This window comes from Brachyhypopomus gauderio, chromosome 17 (assembly GCF_052324685.1).
Source record: "Brachyhypopomus gauderio isolate BG-103 chromosome 17, BGAUD_0.2, whole genome shotgun sequence".
NCBI classification, from domain to species: domain Eukaryota; kingdom Metazoa; phylum Chordata; class Actinopteri; order Gymnotiformes; family Hypopomidae; genus Brachyhypopomus; species Brachyhypopomus gauderio.
This window is the reverse complement of record NC_135227.1, coordinates 8,247,753-8,261,008: the sequence shown is the minus strand read 5'-3', so window position 1 is coordinate 8,261,008 and position 13,256 is coordinate 8,247,753. Positions and strand designations below refer to the sequence as shown.

Below are 13,256 nucleotides of genomic sequence, written 5' to 3'. Positions count from 1 at the left end.
GCAAATGCAGAACAGATGAGATCCTGGTTCATGGTTATGAGTTAAATGAGAGGCTTCAGGACAAATTCCCTCCATCAAACTGCTTTGCCCAAAATCAAGCCCTGCTGGAGTCCTAGCAAGGCCAGTGGTGTGCGCACATGTGCAGCTCTGGGTCACATGACAGATGGAGAGGGGGAGGTTGTAGAAAGGGAGATGAGGCAGGGAATATAGCAGGAGGAAAACTGCAAATGTTGAATAAGTATTGATTGGTGAAGGGAGACATTTTATAGCTTTACAGAAGGTGACACGTTCAGATTAATAAAGCACAGATTTAAAAACATTCACAAAGGGTTCAGTGTAGGAAGACACTGAAATTTAAATGAACCATCAAAGCCTATAGAATGCAAGCCTGTAAATGAAGTTGCTATCATCTACTGTGTATGAGCCAAGACTACTTTTAGATATGTTGAATAAAATAATTTAAAATAAAGGTCAAGTTAAAGATTTCAGACAATGGCAGTGCATGAGAAGCAACTGCCATTAGACTTGGCTTGGGACCAAAAGAAAGCAGATGATTATCTGTTGTGCCGTCCGACCAAAGGAGTGCTCTTGGAGGAGTGTTCTTGGAGGAGTGCTCTTGGAGGAGTGCTCTTGGAGGAGTGTTCTTGGAGGAGTGTTCTTGGAGGAGTGCTCTTGGAGGAGTGCTCTTGGAGGAGTGTTCTTGGAGGAGTGCTCTTGGAGGAGTGCTCTTGGAGGAGTGTTCTTGGAGGAGTGCTCTTGGAGGAGTGTTCTTGAAGGAGTGCTCTTGGAGGAGTGTTCTTGGAGGAGTGTTCTTTGAGCAGCAGTTGGGAAGTTCCTGTGCTCTTATCTGAACCATTAACATAGTCTCAACACAAATTATGCACCATAAAGATGGCTATCTTCACTCCTTATCTCTGGAATGTCACAGGAATTCAAGTTACACAAAAGTTATGCATCTTCGAAGAGCAGAATCAGACTCTTTACAGCACATGCTAATCAAATAATTATTTAACACCACATCACTTTGGCACTTTGGATAGCATTATGGTATGCTGGCAGGTGGGACACCTCAACCCTTTATACCACCTCAACCATGTACACCACCTCAGACCATGTACACTATGGGTTCAACATGCACCTTGATAAGTAGGGTGTGTCTGTTCTGCACATCTGTAAACCAGGGTGTTCATATGCCGCATGCCATACGCCAGCTATCAGGCACCATACTGTGACTGATGGTCTTTAAACTTTTCTTGCCCCATACTCATGTGTTTTCCCATCCAACAGAAGCAGGTTCCATTTAAAAATGTGGAGCTGCAAGTCCTCGTATGTTTAACCTAGCTGCAAGTGTCTGTGTGTTTAACCTAGCTGCTAGCATCTGACTGTGTGTTTAACCTAGCTGCTAGCATTTGACTTTGCATCGATTCTTGTTTCAGTGTCAATACAAAGACTCCTCATATACAGAGTAAGCATTTTACATGGCCCTGTAAAAATAACTAAATCTTTTATTTACTTTGTATAGAAATTAAAGTATTCTGAAACATTTCTGTCAACCATTACTGGTGTTGAGCACCAATAAATATTGTTATAGATTCTTAGAAAAGAGCTGTTTATTATTTTCTTATACATCTTTAATATTCTAGTTCAGGTAAATGGACATTGGGAGCTTTGGCCAGGCTCTTGAACATGTGAATCTCCAAATCCAACAACAAAAGCAAAAGAGATTTAGCAAACGGTTAAATGTTAGTGTTTGCCTAGCAGCATGTTCTGTTCTCTCTTGTGCATGAAAAAGAGTAAAAGTAAATGAAAAAGAAACCTTACTTCTTGAACAGCATACACCTGGCACAACAGTTCTTGAACAAGTCAAGGTATTACAATGATGTTTATGCCATCACAAACTATACACTATAAAGGGTAATGAAGTAACTGCTGGGAATTCTACCAATCAGGTTGAAAAGGGCATGTGGTAACTGTATGTAGGGCTTTAGGAAGATGTCAAGAGTCATGCTGTGGATGTCTCACCAACAAAGTTCCTGATCATTCAGTGTCAACTACCTGTGCAATTCGCATTCATCACTGCGTCTTATGGGGAGGGAGAGAGAGAGAGACCCAGTGATGTATGTTTGAACTGCAGAACTGAATGTGTTCAGTGCTCTATTTGACAAGTTAGTTCAGATGACACTAAAACAGCAAAACGCCAATAACAATTTGTATTGATGGGCATCTGCAATTTCACACACACACACACACACACACACACACACACACACACACACACACACACACACACACACACACACACACACACACACACACACACACACACACACCCCATCCTTAGCTACTTTCTCACTTTAGCAATTAAAAGAGACACATGAACCCATCTATGGTGTGTTTTGACATTGTACAAATCTATATTTTTTTTCTCCGATTACATAAATAGATATAAACTATTTACTAAAAGTGGTTATGATAGAAATAAATACAAAATCTGAACAATATACTTCATGTGCGGAATTGTACATCAGAAAATACATTAGTTGAACTTGAATTAAAAATATTTATTTTCCCATTAGTGGACATAAATATAGCCTTATATATTTATTTCCAAAATATGTGTTGTACTTTAGCATAAATAAAGTGTAGTATTGGGAAATAAAGTGTCCTTGCAAAACTCAAGTCTGTGGCAAATCAACGGCACCCGCAGCCTTCCACCACCATGTCCTGGTAGTTTTTCAGGACCACTTTCTCATACTCATCCAGATAGAGAAGGGATATGGGGCTCAGGTCTGTGGGCACACAGCAGGCCTTGGGGATATTACCATTCACAGAGTTGACCAGCGTCTGCACAATAGCATGATTGGTGGAGTTCAGGTGGTCCGCCAGAGGGAAAGGACACTCCCCTTGGCAGTAAAAGGCATGGTAGCCTGGTGGGGCCACTATCCAGTCATTCCAGCCCACGTCGCTGAAGTCCACGTAGAGGGAGTGCCTTCTGCAGTTGGCTTTGTGCTTCTTCTTTGGCTTGCCGCTGCGAGCCTGCCGCTTCTCCCGGGAGTGCAGCACGTGTCCTTTGCCGTCGTGGCTGAACGTGACCAGCAGCGGCCTCATCTGAGGCCATGAGTCCTCGCCGTCATGCAGGGACCTGCTGACCCTGACGTGCCTCTTGTAGTCCCCTTCCGCATCACTGGGGTGAACCACCTCCACCACGAAGCCATGGTTGGCGTGGCCCTCTGTGGTCCAGCGCATGATGGCGGGACTTACGTCAAAGCTCTCCCACTTGCTCAGGCTGTGCTGAACCAGCCTGGTGTCCAGGAGTCTTGTGATGTGCTCTTCGCCGTGAAGGGCGGGCTTCATGATCTCATAGATGTTAACGCGATGGTGCCCCGTGCTGTTCTTGCTGCTGCCATTTGTGGTTGCCATGACCTGCTCCCTATAAATCCTTAGCTCTGCTGATGTGACGAACTCCTCAGTGGGGACAGAGCTTAAATTAAAGAGGAATCTCTGAGACGTTTTTCCACCATGACTTAACAACTCCTCTGCAGACTCTGAAAGAGATGAAAATGTACTCAGAACACGTTTGCCTATTTAAAGAAGCAAGTTATACACTTAACTGCATGTTTGACAATATTAGTTTATGCACTAAAAAACTCAACCTACGTCTATGTATGTGGACTGGGTTATTCAGAAAGGTTCAAGTTATCTGCTGATACATATGTTCTTTGAATCACTGTCAGTTCTGCAGTTCTCCAAATAGATGTGTACAGTAGTGAACACTGTGTGACCCCTGGCTCATAAGACAATATTCTTTCAGAATACTGTACTCTTTCAAGCTCATATTTTGATTTGTAATTTCAGTTGGGCTTCTCAAGAAAATTTCTTAGATATCAAAGTCTAAATTAAACCTTGAGGCAGATCCACCAAGACGTCACAAATGTGTTTCAATGGACTTATTTATTTATATTTATAAAGACCCAAAATACTGATGAGTTTACTTGATACACGGTGTATATGATCAAACATGAAAAGCACATGTGATAAATGTTCACTAAATTCGTAATTCTGGCCATATTCTGAGAACACAGTACAGCCACTACATGCAGGAGGTTTTTTTTGTAACACCTGTAAACAGTTACACCTGTTACTTATTTTTGTGTGTGTGTGTGTGTGTGTGTGAGAGAGAGAGAGAGCGAGAGAGAGAGATTGATTGATTTCAGTTTAGGTGCTTCAGGATAGCTTACCATCGTTGTGGAAACTTCTTATTGTATTAGCACGACTGGCGGACCTTTGAGAATTCCTCCAGAGAGAACCTTTCGGTCGACTGTGCTTTTGCTCCGTGTTTGCAGAGTACACGGTGAACAAGTCAATCATATATTGTGGAACGACCGTAGATTTGCTTGGAGTAGGTCTCTGTTTTAGCCCAAACATGCTTAGAAGTCTAAGTTCAAAGGTGTTCAAGATGTCCTCGGACAGTGGCGAACTGTATTTTCGCCGCCCAATTTCGGGAATAAGTCCAGTACAGCCTCCGAGTAACACCTGACCGAACAGCAGTACCATGAAAGCACGCACAGTGGAGTCCATGGTCACGCTCTTCCTGACAGATGGGTAACTTGTCAGTGGGTAACGACGGTATCACACAGGCACAAACCAGCGTATATTTCCATCTCTACTGCTCAGTTTAGTCATTTTACTCTCCCTTACCGTAAATATATACCCTCCATTAATCAGTCAGCTTGACAATTGTTATTTTATATAATATAAACTTAACCTGACGTCTTGCAACAGGAAGAATGGCAGGTAAGACAGTCATAATCCTAACTTTTTCTGATTAACAATTCAAATTGAGATGGGAAGAGTAAACCTCAACCAGCACTCGAATCCAACAAGAAAACTCACTGAAATGCCGACCACCTTTCTGTCCATCAATTAAAAAACTCCACAGAAACATCCAAATAAAAAAACGATCTAAATCCGCAAGAAACTGCTCCAGGATATTGAAAACTAATCGTGCTTTTCAGCGTTTTAGCAACCTTCTTGGTAGGTGTTGTCTGTACAAGTGCCGGCTCTAAGGATAAAGTCCACTTAAACCGGGTGCGCAGCCCACTACTGAAAGTTATGCATCCCGCTTTTTTCCATGACAGATGATTATCAATGAAGTCCTGCAGAACTGAAGTACCGCTGGTTCCCCTGTAACGTCTTTAACTGCTAGAACAACGCAGCGTCCATTTCAGAGCACATCACAGCTGTTCTGCACAAAGCAGAAAGCTTCCAAAACCAGTTTTTGTCTTACATATTTTTTAGATTATATTTGCTAAAAAAAGACGAAAAGTAGTCTAAGAATGGCTTCAAAATTAACAAGCGTGTTGTGAGTATGCAACCCGCTTTAATAATGTATTGGACGTAGCAAGGTGTAGGTCATTTAAAAACAGAAGCTTTCTCCTGCAAACACCGTGCCGTTCACTACCACGTTTGACGTCGGTGCGTATCCTTGTGTGCGATTGTCAACCTGATTGAGCCCGTCGCTCTCTGGAGTATCTTTTTATTACTCAGTGATGTCACCAGCTAACACATCAGCGGCCAAAGAAAAAAACACTCATGCTGTCACAAGGTTTATTAACTTGGTCCCGGTGCTCTTGTTTCCGGTGGTAAATATAAATACCTATTCAAAACAAGATGCTCCTTTGTATTTCCTTTCCTATATCTTTTAGTCTGTGTAACTAATGTAACAACAGTATATGTTAAGATTGCATTAAAGATCCTGACAAGTACATTTTAATTACCAAATTCTAGTGTTGGACTACGAGTGAAGTTTAAACACAGCGCGCCAACCAGTGGAGGAGTCTTGCACACACACACACCCACACCACAGGTAGTGCATAAAGACTGTGATGGACCACGGAACAGTCTGCAAAGCTGAACAAGACATCATTATTTAAAACAAACTTTATTGTATTCTCATCGAAGAAACATCTAGTACTTTTTTATCTACAACCACATTCATCTACTACCATGTCCTCGTAATGCCTGAGAACAACATTATCATTATTGTCGTAATACAGCATGGAAATGGGCGATAACTTGATGGGGACACAGCACGGCTGAGGGGTCTCTGTCGGATCAAACGAATGGACAAGGGTCTGCAAAATGGCGTGGTTGGTTCCGTTCAGGCTCTCACTGAGGGGGAACGGACACTCTCCGTGGCAGTAATTGGCCATGTAGCCCTGTGGGGCGATGATCCAGTCCTGCCACCCAACATCTTTGAAGTCGATGTAAAGGCGCCTGGGTCTGCACACGTTGCTGGGGGTAATGGGTAAATAGTAGGCGCTTCTCCTCCTCCTTGATCTGCACTGATATGGGTTCAGAGATACAACCACTAACGATGCCACCGGTTCTGGGATCTCTATATGACCGAAAGGGTTCGTGCTCATATGGTGACAGTCAATTGAATTGATGCTATTGCTCATCTGAGTGGATTGGAGAACAAGTATCAGACCGTAGTTTTTGCCTGGCTTTCTCCACGACTCTGCCAGATCAGTCAGGTTGAAATTAATAGAACAGTGAGTGTATTGATAGTGAACCGACTGAGAGAACAGCAGTCTGCGGCTAAATTCATGATTCATTCCCTTTAATGTGGGCCTTAAAACTCTGTAGAGGTGCATGGAAAATGCCGGCTGTCCCGCTTTCTGCGACACGCCAAAAAAATCTTGTTTGAACTTAATTTCCAGCTGTGCAAACGAGAGTTGCTCAATGTTTTCGAGCACGGACATGTTGAAAAACAGATGCTTCTCCACACTCGTGAGGCAGTGGTGGTTCGATTCGGAAATCAGTCTACCTGTTGAGATATGATCATGAAATAATAGATGTGGATTAATTAAAATAAAGAAAACATCGTCATGAGGCCTAGATAGGGAGAACAGCGAGACGCTCACCTTGATCTAGGACATATCTCACAATGTTTCCTCTGACTCCGTATTCGGACACAGTACATGGATCCGTTTCCGTAGGTCTTTCATCCGACTTCTTGAAGATTCTCCACAGCAATGAGGGCACAGCAACATGATTTGACGGTTCGGGGCGACTCGAGAGCCCCATTGAACTTAAGAACAGCTGTTCCTGAAATTTCACCTTCTCGGTGTTGATCAATCCAAAGTTGCTACAAAAGTATGCTAGAAATAAAAACTTTAAAATTGCCATACCGAATACCAAAGGTTAACTAGAGCTGCACGTTGTCTAAAAGAGGCCGCCACCTTCTAGTCTATCTGAATGGCATCCTGATAAGTCACTAAAAGCGTAAGGAACAGCACCGAGTAGTCGAGACAAAGACGCGACTAATAGACTGGGAGGTAATTGGATCGATATGCAAATTAGGCGCGCGGCGTATTTGAAGTGCACGCGGGATGTCTGCACGTGACGACAGATAAAGATCCAATTACGCTTTAACCCACGCTTGCTGGATGAGGCATCGGTTTTTACAGTGAAGGCCTAGACGCTGATTAATTAGCCTGTGACATTTATGTTGTCAAGTATATTGTCTCTCACTTGTTTACCCACTTGCACAAAAATTAAGTTTATGCTACATATGCGATGGTTTTGAGTCTAGTCTGAAGACTTCTGTGTGATACTATGATATATTGCCGTTTTTTTTAGAAGAAAGTTCATGTTTACAGCAGACCTCACTGTTATCCTTATGTATAGCCTATATGTTGCATCATTCTGAGGCACAGAAAAACAATGTTGTTCCTAAACACATTCCAAGAGGCAATGGTAAAAAAGTACTGACAAGAAACATTGGACTGATCCATTAGTTTGTTCCCGATAACAGATTCTTGGCTGAACTCTGTGTCTACATTCCAGTCGATGAACAGCACTGAGTGAAAAATACTGAGTTGGAAACAGACCCCAAAGTGTAAGTGAAGCTGAAAGTATGAGTCAGTTATTTGAATCAATATTTAGAAATTGTGTAACATGATTAAACCTACAGGTATACATGTATGGGGGACATTCCCAGTATTGTATGCACCTTAAATTACAATTTCTACTTAATTTTCCCACACAGCTATGTTGTTATTATTAATTTAAAAACCTGAGATATCCAAAAGGTTCTAAATGTCCATATCTGCCCCCGGCATGATGAAGAGATTCCAGTGGCTAATAAGGTGCTGATAAAGTTGTGTGGTGTTTCACAGATACCATTAGAACAAAAGGCACAATAGTCTTAGCAGAGAAGTCAGGGATGAAATATGGACCATCTTAAACATGATATTGTACGCACCTCCTCATTTGTCACAATCACACTTTGTGTATAAAGCTTACTCACGGACTACTATTAGATAGAGTTTCAAATACAGACTTTGCAAAAAAAAAGTTGTGGTCCACATTCATGGATACAATGAATAATACCTGTAAAAATGAATGGGACTTAGTCATGGTCATAATATTTTCTAAGTCTCATGTTTCACTTGATAGGATAATTTATTCTGTCTATCGCAGATTCGACAGTGTTTACTTACTTAATGACTGGACACTGAGAACTTGTGAAATTATATCTCACATACTGGTGCACAGCAGAGTATTAGACATCACTGAGAACCAGCAAGGCCTTGGTTATTCTTATATTCATTGTGTCCTTGCAAGTACAAATGTTAGATACTGTTATGCTCCTAAATATTTGTCTTCTGCTTTTCTTCTTTTCTGTGTTGGAGATATAAGTGATTTGTATGCTGTTTAGTAAATTTGACAGTTTGCTCTTATTAACAAATTTTATACTTCATTAATGAAAGTCTTCCACCAAGCTTGATACCAAGGAAGTCTGGTCTGCTAATGGAGAAGCCATTGCAAATGGATTTTTAAAATGCTTTGTCCACTATTCTAGACCACGATTGCACCCAAGTTTGAACTAAAGGGTTTCCGGTTGTGATCCACTAATGGCAGTTTAGCCATGACTATGCTTATCCATTAACCAAACCCTCTTGCCACACGCCTCTGTTGGATAAGCTTTAGTGTTTCATTCTCCACTGGGTTAGAATAATTTCACCTATGTCAGAGACTCAATAATTCCATATAGAAAAATTCAATCACACAGACACTCAATTTAATCTATTATTTTTTGGCTTATTGTGAGTAGTCAATTACAAATATTTTTAGTCTATGATTCTTTTAAATCTAGATCTACAGAATTAGCCCATTGTCTTTTAAGGTGCAAATTGTAAAAGATAAATGGAACTCTGAACTTTTGGTATTTACAAATTCCAAAGTTCGAATTTGACCTGCCATCTCATGATAGCAGAGTATACAGCCTTACCAATGCATCACTCAATTACAGACTGCAGGTTTGCATGCTAGACATTACACCAATGACACAAACAATCATCTACTGTCTGCCCCCTTAATCAAGGTCAGCCATGGAGGCGGATTAGGAAGACAGCAGCCTCAGTCACCACAGACAAACACTAACAGAACAGAATAAGAAGGAATTCAGCTCAGCCAGATACATCAATCACAGAATTTAGTGGCATGACTGTTTTAGTGTATTATTTTAAAATAAAAAAGCTGGATTAGGATTCTGTTAGGATTCTTTGGATAATGATATGGACAACACACGAATACACAAGGATAAATCTTAATAATCCTTCGCTCCTTTATGGTTGTGGGTGAGGGAGGGCAGTGCTGAAAGAGTAATTGTAATCCTCATTTGGAGAGTCCCTGCTGAGGCTCACTTTTACAGTCTACTCTGGGTTCATCTGCCTGCTAGTATTTTTATGCCAACAATGGCACAATAAGTGATAAAGGGGAGTTTTTGAATGAATATCCAGATAAACTGATACGCAGGAAGGTCATGTAATAACTTATATTGAAATTCTGTTGCATTATGTAAGGCTTTTGGGCATATGATAAACCCACAGTGTATGGGTTTATTATTATATGGTATACAGTGTATGCAATTATTAATACCAACCCCATTTAATTCCAGTGACAATTTAGAGAATCCACTGCAAAGCTTGATCACTGTGGAGCCAGCGATGCCTGGTTGGTTGAGGCATAACTGCCTTTTCCAGTTTATTGAGGGTACCTCATAGCTGTCTTTGAGTAAACAATATAGGGTTAGCTCAATTTAAACACTTTAGATGTAGGATGTTAAAAACAAATGTATGTGTGGGCAGTGTTTCTCCTTATGAGTCTCTTGTAATGTGTCTGCCTTTGATTTTTAAATTATTTCCTACTTTGGACTATTTGCATTCTGAAATTTCTCAAATCCACAAAAAAAAAATCATATTTTTGACAGGAAATAATTATGGCTTAGATTTAGTCTGTCTAATACTCTATTGAACATTAATATTATCTCTAGCCAAATGAAACTCTTTGAGCTTTTTTGCTGTACTTGGCTGCCATACTTATTTCATAATGGCGTTGCTAATGGTCCTACATTCTAGTTTATGACTGCAACATGTTTTTCTATTGTCATTAGTAATTGTTCGGTTTGACCTCACAAAGATATGTTCAACAAATAGGACGCTGCAGTAAATACGATATTTGGTATTACAGATAAAAGGAAATATTTTAATATTAAGGTAATTACCTAAGGTAAATATTAAATATCATATATAAATTTATTAACTGCAGTTTGCCTGTAGTGTAAATCCTACTCTTTTCATTTCCTAAAGTGGATAAAAAATGTTCACAATTAAGAGCATTTCATTTTCTTTCTATGTTCCACACATTCTCCTCTCAGTGGGTTTTTGGTACACTAAGGAACGGTGGCTTCTTAGGCTGAACAGAGTGATGCAAGAGTCACAAAACGATTTTGAAAAGCAAGACTCAAAATGCCCTGCTCTGCCTGTACAGTTGCAGCAGCCCTGTTTCTGGAGCCTGGGGAACATCTTACCTGTAGGGGCTGGTCTGCTTCGTGCTGAAGGAGAAGGCTGGATAAGCAATCTGTATTTCACCAGTTGGCATAGCTAGAGGGCTAAGCCACACGATATATGCAAATGTCATCAATTACTGCAGTTTGAGCTCTGACTGTCCAGTCAAATTTTTTGAATATAGACATAACATAATAGAAATACAAGCAAATGCTTAATTTGATTGATCATTTTCAGCAGTTAACAACATTTCCCCAAATATTTTTTCCTGCTGAATGTGCATTCTGAATATTGTTAGAATGAGCCAGACAAAGTGATAATTTCAAGTACAATATTAAAATTTTACCACTGAGTTTTCTGTTTCTCAGAACCTTCAGAGCTGAACCCAGCTGCTGTAAATTCTGGTTGAACTTCAGCTTACTCGTGTGCCCATAGGTGGCAGTGCGTATACATCTGCTGGTTTCCACACGTCACAGAGGAAGCGTTCGGTCTGTCCATCGGTGACGGCATGCCATCCGGACCAGCCACCGCACGGTCACGTGCTCGGGCACTTGCGGCTCTGAGACTGCTGTCCAGAACTGGCCAGTGGCGACTGCTTCAAAGGCAGATGCGGCTGCACAACGTATGTGCTTTGGTAGACTGTACTTATTGGGAAGATAGTATTTATAAGCTTCTGCGGCATAGCGTTTACAACAAAAACTCAGTCTTGTTTTGCTGCTAAATGGCAGTTCTCGTCACTGCAAGGCCATGACGGTACGGGGAAGTGGCCGGGTGTGACAGTCCTGTTCAGCAGGACCGTCCTGAGACCAGCCCAACATCCCAGCTGGCTTCAGCACAGATGCACAGGAGCTGCTGAGAGCATTGCACACATTCCCCTCTAATTGTACACTTGTTGCCTTCAAAGGATAGAAGCTGTAGTCTAGATTCAAGGAATCTGGGATACAACAATAAGCCACACATCCGTCCAGCCCAAAGCCACGGACTATTTAAAGATGCAGTAAGCTGTACTTTTGATGCCACTAAATAAGGCACCCACCCTTCCGCTACGCTACATATTGGAAACAGATGCTGCTGGTTGTGATGCTCAGCTAAATTCTGTGAACTGTGATTTTGTTTTCGTACCCTTGCAGTGTGAGCCTTATTTACAAATGCTTGTAGTAAATGTCCAAAAAAAGTGCAATACAAGAATCAGTGATTGGTTGTTGCAGTGTGCAATCTCCAGTCACCGCCTGATATACTGAATATGTATGCACAAACAATAATTTGATGAATCTGGGAACTGTTTGTGATGGAAAAAATTAATGATGCATAAATATGCAGTACAAATATACTATAGTTTCTCTGAAAATTAAGAAATCCTAAAACACATCTTGGAGACCAGAAAAAAAAGAAATGAATGACATGATTCATCAAACTACTTACCCTCAGCACTTCAAACACAGGATAAGAGGTCATGACCTAACAACTCTGAGTAGGTACTGATAATTCCTCATTTCACTAAGATGGAAACTGCTGTGTAACCTTATGCTAGCTCCAATTTTCTTCTCCCATTTAAGATGAGAGTGTAAGATAGATGCTTTGCCTTTATGTGGCCCTATATGTACTACGTGTCATGTGCTCAGCCTCATTAGAGGACTACTGTTCAGTCCACCTCTACAGCTCAAGTGTTAAAAAGATGTCTGATCCAACTTCTTTTTTTTTAGAATTAGAATGCTTCAAACTATGTATGCTTATGCTAGGTCAATACAAATTCTGTGTGATTTTTAAATCAATGTCTGCAAAGTGTCTACTTAAAACCTGCAACCTTGAAACTCATTAGATATGATTGTTTATCTCTGTTGACAACATTTATTGGTGTCAGAAAACAAGTAAATTTTTTTTCTCCAGGTGAGGCTCTGTCTGTGGAGCTGGCCACTCCATTACGCCATGTTCATATTTAGCCCAGTGTGTTCCTGTTGCAGTGGGATGAAAGGGAAGAACTGAATATGAAGCAAGGATATAATCATCGCTGGCAGTGCAGCGAGTGATGCAACCCGTTTGAGGATTTACAGGCTGGCATGTGAAGACATGTTCTATGCTGAAGTCCAGAACAGAGTCTGGGAGATGAATCCAGAACTGAGTCCAGAAGTCTAGAAGAGGAGTCCAGGACAGAGTCTAGAAGAAGAGTGCTATAGTCTGTTGCCAACTGTGCATGTGAGCACACAAGATGCAAACCTCCTTTGGTTTATTCTTAACACTGTACAAATGCCATAAAATGAAGGCAACTTTTGAAGAATGAATTGAAAACTCATGCCATGTTGCTGTTTGGAATATGCTACAGTGTGAAAGGGACAGAAAACACAACAAAATATGACTTCAGCAAATTAGTGTCAGGGAAAAGATTATCTTATCAATCCAATT

The 13,256-nt window shown here is 40.9% G+C and overlaps 2 protein-coding genes across 2 annotated transcripts; both read right to left on the bottom strand.

Moving 5' to 3' along the window:
• Window positions 1-1,629: 1,629 nt before the first annotated feature.
• On the bottom strand, window positions 1,630-5,503 carry bmp2a (bone morphogenetic protein 2a). The gene is made up of 2 exons (XM_076978786.1): window positions 4,239-5,503; window positions 1,630-3,545 (listed from the first exon to the last, which is right to left on the bottom strand). The coding sequence occupies exons 1-2, from the start codon at window positions 4,576-4,578 to the stop codon at window positions 2,692-2,694; spliced, it is 1,194 nt and encodes a 397-aa protein (XP_076834901.1). The 5' UTR covers window positions 4,579-5,503; the 3' UTR covers window positions 1,630-2,691.
• A 421-nt stretch (window positions 5,504-5,924) lies between these two features.
• gdf3 (growth differentiation factor 3) lies at window positions 5,925-7,352 on the bottom strand. Its single transcript, XM_076979158.1, has 2 exons — window positions 6,927-7,352; window positions 5,925-6,829 (listed from the first exon to the last, which is right to left on the bottom strand). Exons 1-2 carry the CDS (start codon window positions 7,189-7,191, stop codon window positions 5,979-5,981), a joined length of 1,116 nt encoding a protein of 371 aa, XP_076835273.1. The 5' UTR covers window positions 7,192-7,352; the 3' UTR covers window positions 5,925-5,978.
• Between the last annotated feature and the right edge of the window lie 5,904 nt (window positions 7,353-13,256).

Coding starts and splice junctions, on each gene's coding strand:
- bmp2a (XM_076978786.1), bottom strand. CDS start 4,578: ATGGACTCCACTGTGCGTGCTTTCATGGTACTGCTGTTCGGTCAGGTG. Junction 3,546..4,238: donor AAGAAGTTTCCACAACGATG/GTAAGCTATCCT, acceptor CATCTCTTTCAG/AGTCTGCAGAGGAGTTGTTA.
- gdf3 (XM_076979158.1), bottom strand. CDS start 7,191: ATGGCAATTTTAAAGTTTTTATTTCTAGCATACTTTTGTAGCAACTTT. Junction 6,830..6,926: donor GAGATATGTCCTAGATCAAG/GTGAGCGTCTCG, acceptor ATATCTCAACAG/GTAGACTGATTTCCGAATCG.